This window comes from Amblyomma mixtum, chromosome 1 (genome assembly GCF_055824585.1).
Source record: "Amblyomma mixtum isolate Tamu chromosome 1, ASM5582458v1, whole genome shotgun sequence".
In the NCBI taxonomy this organism is placed as follows: domain Eukaryota; kingdom Metazoa; phylum Arthropoda; class Arachnida; order Ixodida; family Ixodidae; genus Amblyomma; species Amblyomma mixtum.
The window spans coordinates 207,714,242-207,727,670 of record NC_143012.1 but is presented as its reverse complement, the minus strand read 5'-3'; the positions used below and the strand labels follow the sequence as shown (position 1 = coordinate 207,727,670).

Here is a 13,429-nt window from a genome sequence, read left to right as displayed (position 1 = left end):
CCTTCAGCAAATTTTCTTCAAAACTCTCCGCAAAATACTTGCATAAAAAGTGCATAAGTGCTCAAGGAATTGTTTTACATGAAATTAAATGACATATCTAGAATCAGCGCACAAAAATACATGTGCCCTGAAGATTTCATAACTATGACTAAATTAAGAAAATTTTCTTTTCAAGACCAGTGTCCCCCCTTAAATAGGTACAGATGAGGCTAGCAAATGTGGCGTTAAACCACACGAAAACACGAGTGCCAGCACAGTCAGCAAGGTCAGCTTGCAGCTATCGATAGCCTGTTAAAAATCAGCGTTGAGTGCGGCATGCTGCCTGTGAACAGAGCCAGTGCACTGCGTTTACTGCATTGATCAATTCCTGAAACTCTGTGAAAGAACTGGAAGAGTACAGGCCGTTGGCACACCTGTTAGTCATGAGGCCATTCTTACTTCTCGCCTCACACCTCGCTCCCCACTTAGAAGGTGAGCGCACAGCGGAAAAGCAAAGAGGTGCGGGGCAGTGCCCTCCAGGTGCCAACATGGAGAAAGAGGGGTAAACAAGTTTGGCTCACTGAACTTCCTTCCTTTGTTTCCCTACCTCTTTCCCACAGGGCTGTTCACTGAATTTCCTTCCTTTGTTTCCCTACCTCTTTCCCACAGGGCTGTTCACTGAACTTCCTTCCTTTGTTTCCCTACCTCTTTCCCACAGGGCTGTTCACTGAACTTCCTTCCTTTGTTTCCCTACCTCTTTCCCACAGGGCTGTTCACTGAACTTCCTTCCTTTGTTTCCCTATGTCTTTCCCACAGGGCTGTTCATTGAACTTCCTTCCTTTGTTTCCCTACCTCTTTCCCACAGGGCTGTTCACTGAACTTCCTTCCTTTGTTTCCCTACCTCTTTCCCACAGGGCTGTTCACTGAACTTCCTTCCTTTGTTTCCCTACCTCTTTCCCACAGGGCTGTTCACTGAACTTCCTTCCTTTGTTTCCCTACCTCTTTCCCACAGGGCTGTTCACCGAACTTCCTTCCTTTGTTTCCCTACCTCTTTCCCACAGGGCTGTTCACTGAACTTCCTTCCTTTGTTTCCCTACCTCTTTCCCACAGGGCTGTTCACTGAACTTCCTTCCTTTGTTTCCCTACCTCTTTCCCACAGGGCTCTAGTGGTGGCGAGGGAACGCGCCAACGTGTTAGTGCTGTGCCTGGGGACTCCCAGTTACGAAAATGATGCCGAGGACGGAGAAACCAAATTCAAGATGGGTGCATCGACCCTATCACATGTGGGTGCGTGATGCAATAGATGCAATGGGGCATTTCACGAGTTCACAACACGGTTAAAACGCAGTGAAATTTCTATGAGCACAAAAACAACGTACAACACTAGTGTTGATTGCAAAGATCACGCAAAAGCAGCGCGATCAAGGCTTTTCCAGTGAGCGAGCCGCAACATGTTTTCAAGGATACTTTGCATGCCAGGAGATGAGTTTTGATGTAGCGAAACTATGTAATGAAGTACACTGCGGATTTTACAGACTCCATTATGCTGAGGTTTAACTGTAGTATGGTTGTCCTTGTAGGTAAAGCCACTAAATGCACGCTCGCAGTCAAAAGTTCATGGAACACAATATTAGGGGAAAAAAATCTCAATTTTGTACAGTCTTTTTACTCAACCCGAAATAGATATATACAACCCAATTCTGAGTGTGTGAAGTGCACAGAGCATTGCTGAATTTCGTGAAATGTGCCCACAGTACGAAAAGATTGAACTATAGACAGTCATCCATCCTGAACACTCGGTGCATGTCTCATGGTACTCAGCAGCTAAGTGATCCATGGTAGAGAAAGGGCAGGAACAACGGAGTTCCTGATAATACAAAACAAACTGAACAAGGGTTGATGGGGGAGACTCAGTGTGCTTTGCCAACATTTCAACAAAAGGTTTTTTTTCGTTGCTACCATAACAAAAAAAAGCTGACAAACTCAGGTTGGGTCTATGGGTTCACAGAATGGCACTCTACAACACTATGGAAGATGTTTAAAAACAGTCTACAAACAGTGCACAAGTGTTCATGAATGCTGCACACGGTTCGATTTTCTTCCATAAGGAATTCAATCACTGCTCGTAGTTTACAACATGTGTGAGACACCGAAGATATTTTCATAGATCAATATAATGGCGCGATCTGTATGACAGAGGTGATAATACACATACATATACGAACAACAAGCTCCCTAGGATGAAGCAGTGTGACCACGTTCTACATAGACACGACGCATTACTGCGCACCTCAAGAAATTTGTGATCTGAGGACAGATCAATATTAGTGCGGGGTGTGTGAGTGTGAGCTTGCATTCCAAAGCATCGTGCATGTGCGAGCACGAAGAGAAGAAAACGATGAGAACGAACAAGTAGCAATATGCATAAATCTTGTTCCAGACTCCATATCGTCTTTACTCGTCTAATTCAACATCTAACACACAGTAAGTGTTGTGCCGTGGCCACCTAACCAAGATGAACCTGCCACAACGTCTGTGACGACTATCAGCCTACTATGGTCAGACAGCGCCTATCACACAGTCAGAAAAAATTGGGCCAAGAACTATTGGCAAGAAGACTTACCTTCCAACAGCCACCACTTTAGGCATACTTCCCAGAAATGCCTCCAGGGAAGTGTGTCCAAATTCTTTGAATGGTATGCTGGTGCCGACAGTCGAGCAGTACTCCTCTGACAGTGAAGAATCAAATACAAAAATCGTTCAGTTTTTTACTCGCCAAAGTTAAGCATTGGTAGCGAGACATGCCACTGGCCAACATCCTAGATCAATGTTAAACGAATGGAGTTTTTCGACAAGCCCCTGGCGTCAATATGCGAGCACAGTGCCATTTCCCCTCTATCGAAAGTCCGCCGTGGCAGAGGTCGAACGCACAAATTCATGCTCAGTACGAGAACGACACTGTCGTTGAGCTGTAATGGCGAGGTATTAAGGCAAAAGGCAGTTCATTTTAACATGCTCCGAGTGACAAATGGCACCTTGACTCAACTTTAATCGCCATGCATTCGTTCTTTAGCTTACAGCTATGCTTCGGTTAACTGCGCAGAGGATTCTGGTGAACTTTGTTATAGTTTCACGAAGTTCGACACGTTTAGACTGCCTTTTCCTTTGCGGTTTCACTTGGCACAGCCAAATACATACACATTCTTAATGCGCTATGATTGCATCGCATTACGAAACCCCATCGGAAGAAAAAATTCAGAAAGACGCGCCAAGCTTTCCAGGTTCGTAATGCACACTTACGATCAAGGCGTCGCAAGGGGAGACCATTTTGCTCGCTTGCAAGGATGGAGCCCAAGATGGTCTCGACTTCTGCGCGGTCCGCGGACATGTCTGTAAATCAAGGAATTCGGTGACAATCTCTGCGATGACAGTCCTTCCAGCGGGAAATAAAGTGCGCGTTAAAATTGAAGGAGCCTTGCTGTCTCTAACCACAACAAAGAAACACGAGAACTGTCACCTCGCGAAATAGGTGCAGAGTGGACAGCTCTGAACGCAGCGCCTAGAGAACTTGGCGACCAGTGGCAGACACAACAGCCCTGAAGGTTACTTGCAAATGTTAGAAAACAGGCAGCAGCAAACTATTCGGCCCGCTAGCGTCCATGCAACTTGAACCTATCGCCCTGACAGCAACATCCGACCAACTGAAACAGGCGCCGAGGAGCTGCTGGCGCTGCTGGTATCGGTTGCCCACGTGCCGTTACGAGCACTACTGCACTAAAAGATGGCAATAAAAGCTACCCAATAATGTGAAAATCTTATATCTGCTAGTAGTTAGGAAATTTTGAAAATACATGAATGTAACACTCAGCGTCAGTTATTAGCTTGTACATTGTAGCACATTTAAATCATGTTTAAACAGTGTCAAAGTGACAAACAAAGTCAAGTCAATCCATAAAGGCTTGCCATCGTCTGCTACGCACCGCGTTGCTTGATCTGTTGACGGCTGACTGTCTGAACTATTCATTTTATGTTATTCGGGTCTACTCTGGCGTGTTTAATGCAACAGCATGCGGGCGTAAGGCATGTTTCAGTGTTCTGTTTTTGTATATCACGTTGACCTACTATTTATTGTGAAAAACAGCGCTCATCTACAGGCACGTGCTTCTGGGTGACATGGCTGCGTCAACGCAGCCTGTATTCCTCGGCCTAAAAGATGAGCCTGTGAAAGGCGGAAGCACGTCGTGGCAAACGAACAAAGTCGGAGGAGTACCTGTGAGTGCCGACCGTTCTGTTCCATTGCTCTTTTCGGTTTTCTCGTCTGCGGATAGTCGCTCGTTCACTGACTAACTACTTACAGTGGTGCAGCTGCGTACACAGCTGAAACGAAGTCGTAAATCGTTGGTACAGCGAGTGATGTTCATAGCTGTGTCATCATGTTTCGGATTTCTTATTTTGTGTATCAGCTCTGAGAAATAGTTGATGTGTGTGAAAGGTATTCAGTAATGGTAATTAGTAGCCCATAAAAGTAATCGTCGAGCTAGATGAACGTGGCTTGATATGTAATGAAAAAAAACAAGGGGAAACGGCCCTTTAATTAGCACCACTTATGTCCTGACGACGCCGGTTTGGGAGCGCCAAACTTCGATTCTTTCTCTGTTGCCTCATTGTGTCCCAAACGATGCTTGCCTCGATCACTGTTTGTGATACGAATCACTGTTGCAGGATTGGACGACAAGTGCCCTAAAGTCATTGCCAGAGCTCGTATGCCCTCTGTGCTCGAAGCGCCTGCTGCTAGCGCTTCAGATCTACAGCCCATTGGATAGGTGTGACTGGTACCACCGAACCATTTACATCTTCTGCTGCATTAACCCAAGTTGCTGGAACAAGCAGGAAAGGTGCGAGTCTGAGCCGTTCTTTGCGAACGCCTTTGCAAATCAAAACTCAGTAGCTTAAAGCTGTCTTGAGTAATCATATTGTTCGAATGCTCATACTCTGTTCTTTTTGATAATTTTTGCGGGCTTATACAGTCCACACAAAGAGGTTAAGGCATGCACCAAGCTCAAAATACTTTGATAAGTTTGGCCCTTTTATTAGCAATGTATTTGTTCTTCGCAACTAACTAAGCAGTCAGGACCTTTTCCTTAGCGTTTCATTGATGCTCGTCGCACAGTCTGCAGCCTGCAAAACACTTTTGTAATGCGTTGAAGAGATCAGGCTTAAAACCATAGCCGTACTCATGTGGAAAGGCCATTTGGCCCAGGCGCAAAAAACCATTGGGTCCAATTAGGGGTTCCAATGATCCACTTGGAACGTCGAATGTGTTACAGTTGTATATCTGGAACCAATTGATTTCAATTGGACATTCCAATATCAATAATAGAACCAGCTGATTCCAATTGGAACCAGTTGGAAAGCTCAATTGTACCAAATGGCCTTTCCACATGAGTGCGACTATGGTTTTAAGCCTGATCTCTTCAACGCATTACAAAAGTGTTTTGCAGGCTGCAGACTGTGCGACGAGCATCAATGAAACGCTAAGGAAAAGGTCCTGACTGCTTAGTTAGTTGCGAAGAACAAATACATTGCTAATAAAAGGGCCAAACTTATCAAAGTATTTTGAGCTTGGTGCATGCCTTAACCTCTTTGTGTGGACTGTATAAGCCCACAAAAATTATCAAAAAGAACAGAGTATGAGCATTCGAACAATATGATTACTCAATAGTTATGTGTGGCAGTGAACTTTTTCCTGTTTTATAACTAGATTTCCTCTTTGCGTGTAATATACAAAAGTAATTTCAACTTTGGTAAACAAATAGCCAAAAATTAAATTTGTTGTTTTGCTGAAACTTAATTTTTCTTTGCTTTCATTGTGGAGGGGCTTGTATACACATTATTGCTGTACTCATTCATATCTGCGGTACAAGCTGTTTTTATATAGAAGCATTTAGTTGACTGCAGTCTCTCAATATTCAGTTTCTCATTCTGTAAGTTTTCTTGAATCCTGAATGCTTCTCTGAAGTGTTACTAAACACATTCGGCAAAAAGCTTTAAAACCATCAAGAAAGATTAAAAAAGCTAGACACGAGAGAGACGGAAGCAAATAAAACTGCTTGTATGTTTGTGTGGTGCGATGAAGTCTTACCAGTACTCATGGAAACTAAGGAAAAGGGTTGAAACTAGATTGAGGACATTGCAGCGAGCTATGGAAAGGAAAGTTATTGGTGTTGGTGGGTGTAATATTAAAAGACAGGAATTGTATCATTGAAGTCAATGCAGAAATAGGGCAGAGTGGGTCAGGAGACAAACATTAGTTGGAGATATCCCAGCTGAAATCAAGAAGAAATGGGCTTAGGCGTGGCATGTAATGCCAAGGAAAGATAACCAATGGTCCCTCATGGTAACAGAACAGATCCCAAGAGACAGCAAATGGAACGGGGGCGGCAGAAGGAAGTAAGGCGGATGGATGGATAAGATTAGAAAGTTTGCAGGAAGTTGGTTACAGGTGGCACAGGACAGGGTTAATTGGAAGTCAATGGGAGAGGCCTTTGTCCTGCAGTGGATGTAGTTAAGTTGATGACAATCATGATTTCTGCATCAGTTTTGTTGCTTAGAACTATTAAGCTCTTTTTTCCTGCTTTTTTTTACTTTGTACATTTAGTAACCCCCTCTCATTAATGAATGAATAAATACAAATAATAGATTATTGTGTAAACATTAGCTTTAGTTTTTCATGATGAATACTTAATGTTGCTGTGTCTTTGTAACATATATTTAGTATTATTTATAGTTGTTTTAGAGTTAGAGAACACTAATAATCAGGTCTGTGTATAGAAATTGTGGTTAAATTTCATGTGAAAGTAGCAAAAATATTTTTTAATTGCTATAGAGTAATAAGGTACAACATTAGTTGAAAACTAATTTTTCCTCTTAGGAGTATTGGCAGGGCATGGTTATACGTTCAAATATCGTAAAATTATTGGCCCCAGGAATGAGCTCTTTTCACCCTCTGCTGGGGTAACAAATAAAAAACAAAACTTTAACTGCTTGTCAGATTAGCTTGCAGGAAACCCAAAGAGAGTAGCTGATAACACGCACTCTGACTAGGCGCAGTGTTTGAGGACCTTTAACACCGTACCTTATTGTGCAGCTGGAAGGTTATCCGGAGTCAAGAGCGCTCTGCCCCAGCGGGAGAGAGCAGTTCCTGTTCTGCAGTGAAGCCAGCCATGTCAACCGACTGGCTTGTGGGGCAAGATGACTGGGACGATGACTCGTGGAGTGACGAATCCCCACATCACCAAATGGACAGCAAAGACAGTGCTCAGAACTTGGAAGCTTGTCTGGACTCAATGAATGTCTCATCACCGACTATCGCATCACCGACTGTCTCATCGCCGACTCTCGCATCGCCGACTCTCGGATCATCGACTATCGCATCATCGACTGTCGCATCATCGACTGTCGCATCATCGACTGTCGCATCATCGACTGTCGCATCACCGACTGTTGCATCACCGACTTTTGCCTCTGGTGCCTTGCCTTCACATGAAGAAACCTCAAATGATTGTGAAATGGAAGAGGGAATCCCAGTTCAGGCTGAGTCTCTGGAATCCAGTAGGGCACTGGAAGCAATGAGTGCCTTGAAGAGCAGTGAAGAGGAGCGCAAAGCATTGCTTAAGGATCTGCAGCAAGTGACCAGTTTTAAGAGTTTTTACATTGCCGTGGTGGAAGAAAGCTCTCTGCCTGGCGAGACTCCCGCTGACGTACGTGCCAGAAAGTTGTTGCAAGACTACGAAGCTGGAGAAGGAAATGTTTTCCGGATGCCCGGGTACATGTGCTTTTCAGCTTAAATCTTAAATCCTAGTGTTCATGACTTTGGTTCTTTATCAATACACACATATGCTGTGATAGTAAAGTCATGCTAGCGAAAATTGTAGTTATTAACATTTAAAATGTTTCCAGGGCAATTTATTTTTTAAACACAAATGTGCAAAGTTTCATCACCACTGCGTACTGCTGTTTATGGGTCACTTGATTCCCTTTCACTGTTTTTTTAACCAGTTATATTGCCGTCATCTTATTTTAATGGAATACGACTTTTGCAGTTAAAAGATGTGGAGCACATTATGTAATCATTACAGTTGTTTGAATAGTAGAGGAGAGTTAGGCTGAGATGTCAACTATCTTAATCATTTTTTTTTTAACTAATCTGCTCGTGCATTTCATTTTCCATCTTCTCTTGGAGGCTGTTGTCTTTGTGGTCCCGAAGGTCCCATACTAGTACAATGCATGAAAACTGACCTGCACTGTTTATTTAGTTTGCATTGTGGCCAGCGAAAAAAAACAAAAAAAAAAACTGCCATGCTATTTGTAATTTTTTTATGGGTAGTTCAAAATATTAAGATTGTCCTTAGGATGTGGCTCTGGGAACCAACGTTACTGGTAACGTCATTCACCGGCAGCTGTAGAGAAATTGAAAATTTGCATAAACATTGTGCCTTTCTCAATTTCACATTTGTCTTTTTGAGTTCTGTGACAATGTGGTTTCAGGGGCGCGAAATCTTGATCACCACTGGTGTAACAATCTCTGTAAACTGCTTTGCAGCAAGGGGCAAGGCAGCACAACATATGCTCAGGAGACGTATGAGAAGCCGCAGTACAGCGACACCGCTTTCCACAGGTTCCACAAGCGATTGCAACGGTGCCCACAGCAGCTGATCAGGTGGGGGCTTTTCCTGCGGTGTTTCGCAGCACTTCGAGCTGAAATGTACTAATATACTGTACTGTACTCATATCGCGTGTTGCGGAAATAAACGCGCCCCGTAAAATGCTTCTTCCAGCTAAACGGGTGCATTATTCGAGCTCAAATTTCGCATAGAAATGGCATTTGGTCGGCAGAATCGTTTAATACCACGTTTGCTTGAGGTACTTACCTGATTCGAACAGAATAAGTCGGACATTCACATCGTCTGCGGCGACGACGAAGGAAAAAAGCTGCTGTATCAATTATCGCACCGGTGGCGCCATCTCGTTTGTTGGTCGTGAAGAATCAGCAAAGGAAGGGGTTTCGGGGGGTTTGAAGACGCTCTTTCAACTGGTTTTTTAATGGTCACAGAAAACTTACCTTGGCAAAACTAAGTTTTCAGCAAGTTAAGTTTTTTGTGAGCATTAAAAAACCAGTTGAAAGAGCGTCTTCAAACCCCCCGAAGCCCCCTCCTTTGCTGATTCTTCACGACCAACAAACGAGATGGCGCCACCGGTGCGGTAGCTGACAGAGCAGCCTAATTTTCTTTGTCGTCGCCGCAGACGATGTGAATATCCGACTTATTCTGTTCGAATCAGGTAAGTACCCCAAGCAAACGTGATATTAAACAATTCTGCCGACCAAATGCCACTTCTATGCGAAATTTGAGCTCGAACAATGCGCCCGTTTAGCTGAAAGAAGCATTTTACGGGGCGCGTTTATTTCCGCAACACACGATATACTGTACTCCTATGCCCAGGCAAATAAAAATGCAGTGGAAGACGCTGCACTTGTGTTGGGCATGCGCATTAATGATGCCAACAGGATATTATGTTGAACGTAACCGCTCTCACCTTACTCGTTAAAATATGCGAAGGTTTTGTTGGGAAGGAGAGCCACTGTTCATCGCCGAGCCCCCGTCATCCTGGCAGCCCGGCAAGTGTGAAAGCTGTGGAGCGAGGCGCTGCTTTGAGCTGCAAGCCATGCCGGCTCTCATCCAAAGCTTAGAAGTGGAAGGCATCACCCAGTTGCATGGTGAGGAGTGATGCCTTCATGCCACCTGGCACTCTTGAAAGAGGTGTCTGGGGCATGGTATCCTATACAGGGTGTTTCATCTAAGACTGCCAGCAATTTTTAATGATAGGCTTCTTGAATTAGAGGAACTCTTTTTTTTTTTTACGGCGTAGCATGTGTGTAGTGCGGGGCATCAGAATACAGCGAAGATTTGCTAACTAGCCTGCTAGTTAGCAAATCTTCGCTATATTCTGATGCCCCACACGACTCACAATGCTATGCCGAAAAAAAGAGTTCACTTGCACCTACAGAGTCAAGTGTTGGTGTTGGAAAATCACAAAAACACTGTCGCTGTTGAACAGGGTCAATACGGGAAGAGGATGCCACATGGGCGCCATGCCTGCATGATTGCTCTATGTTAACAGGTTTCGTGCAAAGTTTAAAAATACTCCTTCATGCTACTGTCAAAAAAAAAAAAAAAACAATTCCGAAACTAACTAAAGTACAGTCAGATTGCTCATAACGGGGCATTTTGCACCATTGTTCAAATTGAACGGTTTGGTAGACACGGTAAGGAAAGAGTTAACCAGGCTGTTAGTTGGCATGTCTTAGCTGTATTCTGATGCACCACACCACTTATAATGCTGTCCTGAAAAAAGTGCTGTACTATCTCAAAAAGTCTATTTTAAAAATAAAAAAAATAACGACCTCTATGTCACATGCATCCCTTTAAGTGTCTTCATCCAAGACGTGGGAGTTAGCGTGCCTTCTCTATTAAAAATTTATTGCTTGAGGAAATGTTCTTGCCTGCCTGTCGCCCTTTAAAGTTGCCGCTGGTGAAAGGTGATGCTTGTAGCACGCAGGACAAACTTTTAATTATTAAAAAAAATTAACGTGTGATGTGGCTCCAATTCGATGTTGCTATTGGTCTTCTTTTTGGTGATGCGGTGTTTCAATTTATTCCAGGTCCACCAGTGGAGTTTGGGACTGTGCTCTTCTATTCATGCAGTGCGAGCTGCTGGAAAGATGGAGACACTTGGAAGTCAGAGGTGGCACTCGTTCAGCCAGATCCAGACGCCGCATTTTGGGACAAATTTGGATGACACGTGGCCAAAATGCAGAGTGTCTCTTTTACACCGCAGCTGCCCGCACGTTTACCCCATTGCTGTACATATGGGCCTGAATACAATGGCTTGAATGGATTTCAAGAACCTCTCATGCTTTTATTTAAGACCGTGCACATTTTTTCAATTTGGCAGAGTAACTTTAAGTAGCACTCTGCATCTATCTATCTATATCCATCTGAGGAAGCCCTAAAAAATTCAGGGGGCACTTTGGCTCTCTAAAGTGCTGCAAGGCCTTTCCTGGCACAATGTTTGGCATTGACTGCAAGACTGTTTGTGCTGTACTAGTGCTTTATTTGACTAAACAGTTTGACTACACATTACAACTACACACTTTGACTGCCGACTCTGACTGCTTCTTTAGCACGACTCTCTCTCTGCTTCGATGAGTTCGGTTGTATCCATGCCTCTGTTCGCAGTAATGAGGTAGATAATGTGGTCACCCACGGACGCCTTACGCCCCCTGTCGGAGCGGACGGCAACTATTCTATTAGTTGTCGTCTGCTCTAAAAGGGGGCGTCAGGCATCCGTGGGTGACCTCATTACTGCGAATCCGCGCACTCTGACGTCATAACCATTTCGACCAACCGAAAAGCGTGACACCTCTGCTGACAACCTTCTGTCGACAACGATGAGGCATTAAAATCAGCTTCTGCCCAAGTTGCTCTTAAGATGCGAGGCTGTCCAAGGCATGCAACACTTTTTAAGTGCGGGCATTCACGCATAACTGTGCTGTGCCTTTTCTTATCTTACATTGCAGATGATGCACTGCACTCTGTTTCCATACGTGTCAGCCACCTTGTCTTCAACTACTCAGGACGACAACAGATTGAGGCGAACAACATAGAAAAGAGCTAAGAGGTTTTGGGGCTCCTTGAAGGGGTGTTATTCCGGAAAACGAAATTGGCTGTATGTTAAAAATTGGTACCTTTGTAAGGACACTGTCACATGATCTGGCCTTGTTACAGAGATTTTATTTGTGTATAAAACAGAAATAAAGAGAAACTGCCATCGACACTTGCATCAACTGCTTTTGTGATGCAATAATGAAGTTCGGTTGAAGTGTGGTCACTGCGAAAGTCCAGGAATGTGGTACGACAAGCTCCTTGGTCACAATGATAAGTTGCATGACATTTTTCTTATTTTGCCTTGGGTGCACTGCTTAACCCATGCTGCCAGTGCGACCATGTCAGATCAATGCTTTTTACTTCTATCACAGTAAATACCAAGCCTTACTTGCCTACAATGATTTCTGTAATGAAAGCAAGGATGATGGCATTTGTTTACTCCAAGAGTGTGACAAACTGCAAGCACTTTGCTAGAGACATCTTCCTTGTAAAAAAAAAATAATTCGTCCAGGTGTTTATAAAAATCAAATTGTAAGACCCTGATGAAAGGCAAGTAGACTCATGGAACTGCTCCTTACGGAAGCAAATGAAAAATGTGCGATATTGTCTCTACCGTCTTTTTGATGGAGCGTTTTTTTTTTTTTTGCTTACTGCGGCCGCCTTGAGAAACATGGAAAAGCAAAGATGTTTCATCATTCATGAAAGCAGAATTTGGAAGATGGAATGAGGACTTTTTTTTTTTTTCCTGTGTTACTTCATGTGATAAAAGAATGTAAGTACTAGAACATTTCTGCTGTGGCTGTAAAAGTACAAAATTACAATATAAAACCTTGGAGGCAGTAAATATTGTGTGGCAACCACGATGTGCTGGTTGAGGACTGCGCCAACCATAGTCTGTTCCTTAAACCATAAACAAAACTTGGTACACAAACACCTGACCAGAACATTCTGCTCTGTTAGATGTGTTAAATATATGCCCATTAAGATGTGTACACGTAATATGCGAATTCTACAGGGTGCCTGTATCCCCACAATTCTGAGTGAACCGTTCAGATTGCTGTTCATATGTTGGCCAATTATCATTTTCCTAGGAAATGAATTAGTTCACAACAAAACTTGTCTCTCGTATATAGCTGTGTGCAAGCTTTCATCAGTTGAAGTGAAACTTAGTCCATGGTTGTGCTTTACCGGTGAAATTATTTTTGTATGGTGCGTTCCTTTCTTGCGTACTGCACTTATTAACTCCCGTGTTTGTATGTTGCAGATCAGTGCATGCAGTCAGGGTTAAAGAAGGGGTTAAACTTTGCAATTAGCTGTGGTCTTTGTATAAAAACGCACAAATAACCTGAGATTAAATTTACTTGTAAGTAGCAGCCACATCAACGCACGATCCGATTGTTATCAATGAATATTATTGATTCGAACACATCAAATAGCATTTCGAGCCTTCTGTTGTTTGTCATGCATAACAGTTCACAACATTCAGAATGGGATTAAGCTTCAGATGCACAGAGGTCATAGTTGTACCACCAGTCACTCAAGTAGCAGGTGGCAATTATTCATTTGTCTTTGGCAGTCCTCTCCAAGATGGAGGAGCGCAGTAAAAACAAGGTAACAGTTATGCTGTACTCAATCGAGAAAGCACATGGCAGCTCTTAAAATTACCGCACATGTTAGAAATGTAGTCCAGAAGAACAGCAATTTGGGCCTTTTCGTAACTCATG

General features: G+C 43.4%; 2 protein-coding genes across 4 annotated transcripts in view; one reads left to right on the top strand and one right to left on the bottom strand.

Annotated features, from left to right (window-relative positions):
* LOC149370669 (uncharacterized) overlaps window positions 1-3,726 on the bottom strand; it is a 50,334-nt gene extending 46,608 nt beyond the window's left edge. For all 3 annotated transcript variants that reach the window (XM_089562710.1, XM_089562721.1, XM_089562714.1), the window contains exons 1-3: window positions 3,497-3,726; window positions 3,280-3,369; window positions 2,603-2,708 (exon numbers count right to left, since the gene is read on the bottom strand). In XM_089562710.1, coding sequence (XP_089418836.1) covers window positions 2,603-2,708; window positions 3,280-3,367 — 194 coding nt within the window. In that variant the 5' untranslated portion in view covers window positions 3,368-3,369; window positions 3,497-3,726. The remainder of the gene's footprint in view (window positions 1-2,602; window positions 2,709-3,279; window positions 3,370-3,496) is intronic.
* Window positions 3,727-3,951: 225 nt separating this feature from the next.
* Window positions 3,952-10,935, top strand: trus (programmed cell death 2 like trus). Its single transcript, XM_089562701.1, has 6 exons — window positions 3,952-4,251; window positions 4,702-4,874; window positions 7,127-7,804; window positions 8,582-8,698; window positions 9,597-9,754; window positions 10,700-10,935. Exons 1-6 carry the CDS (start codon window positions 4,153-4,155, stop codon window positions 10,834-10,836), a joined length of 1,362 nt encoding a protein of 453 aa, XP_089418827.1. The 5' UTR covers window positions 3,952-4,152; the 3' UTR covers window positions 10,837-10,935.
* Window positions 10,936-13,429: the final 2,494 nt, after the last annotated feature.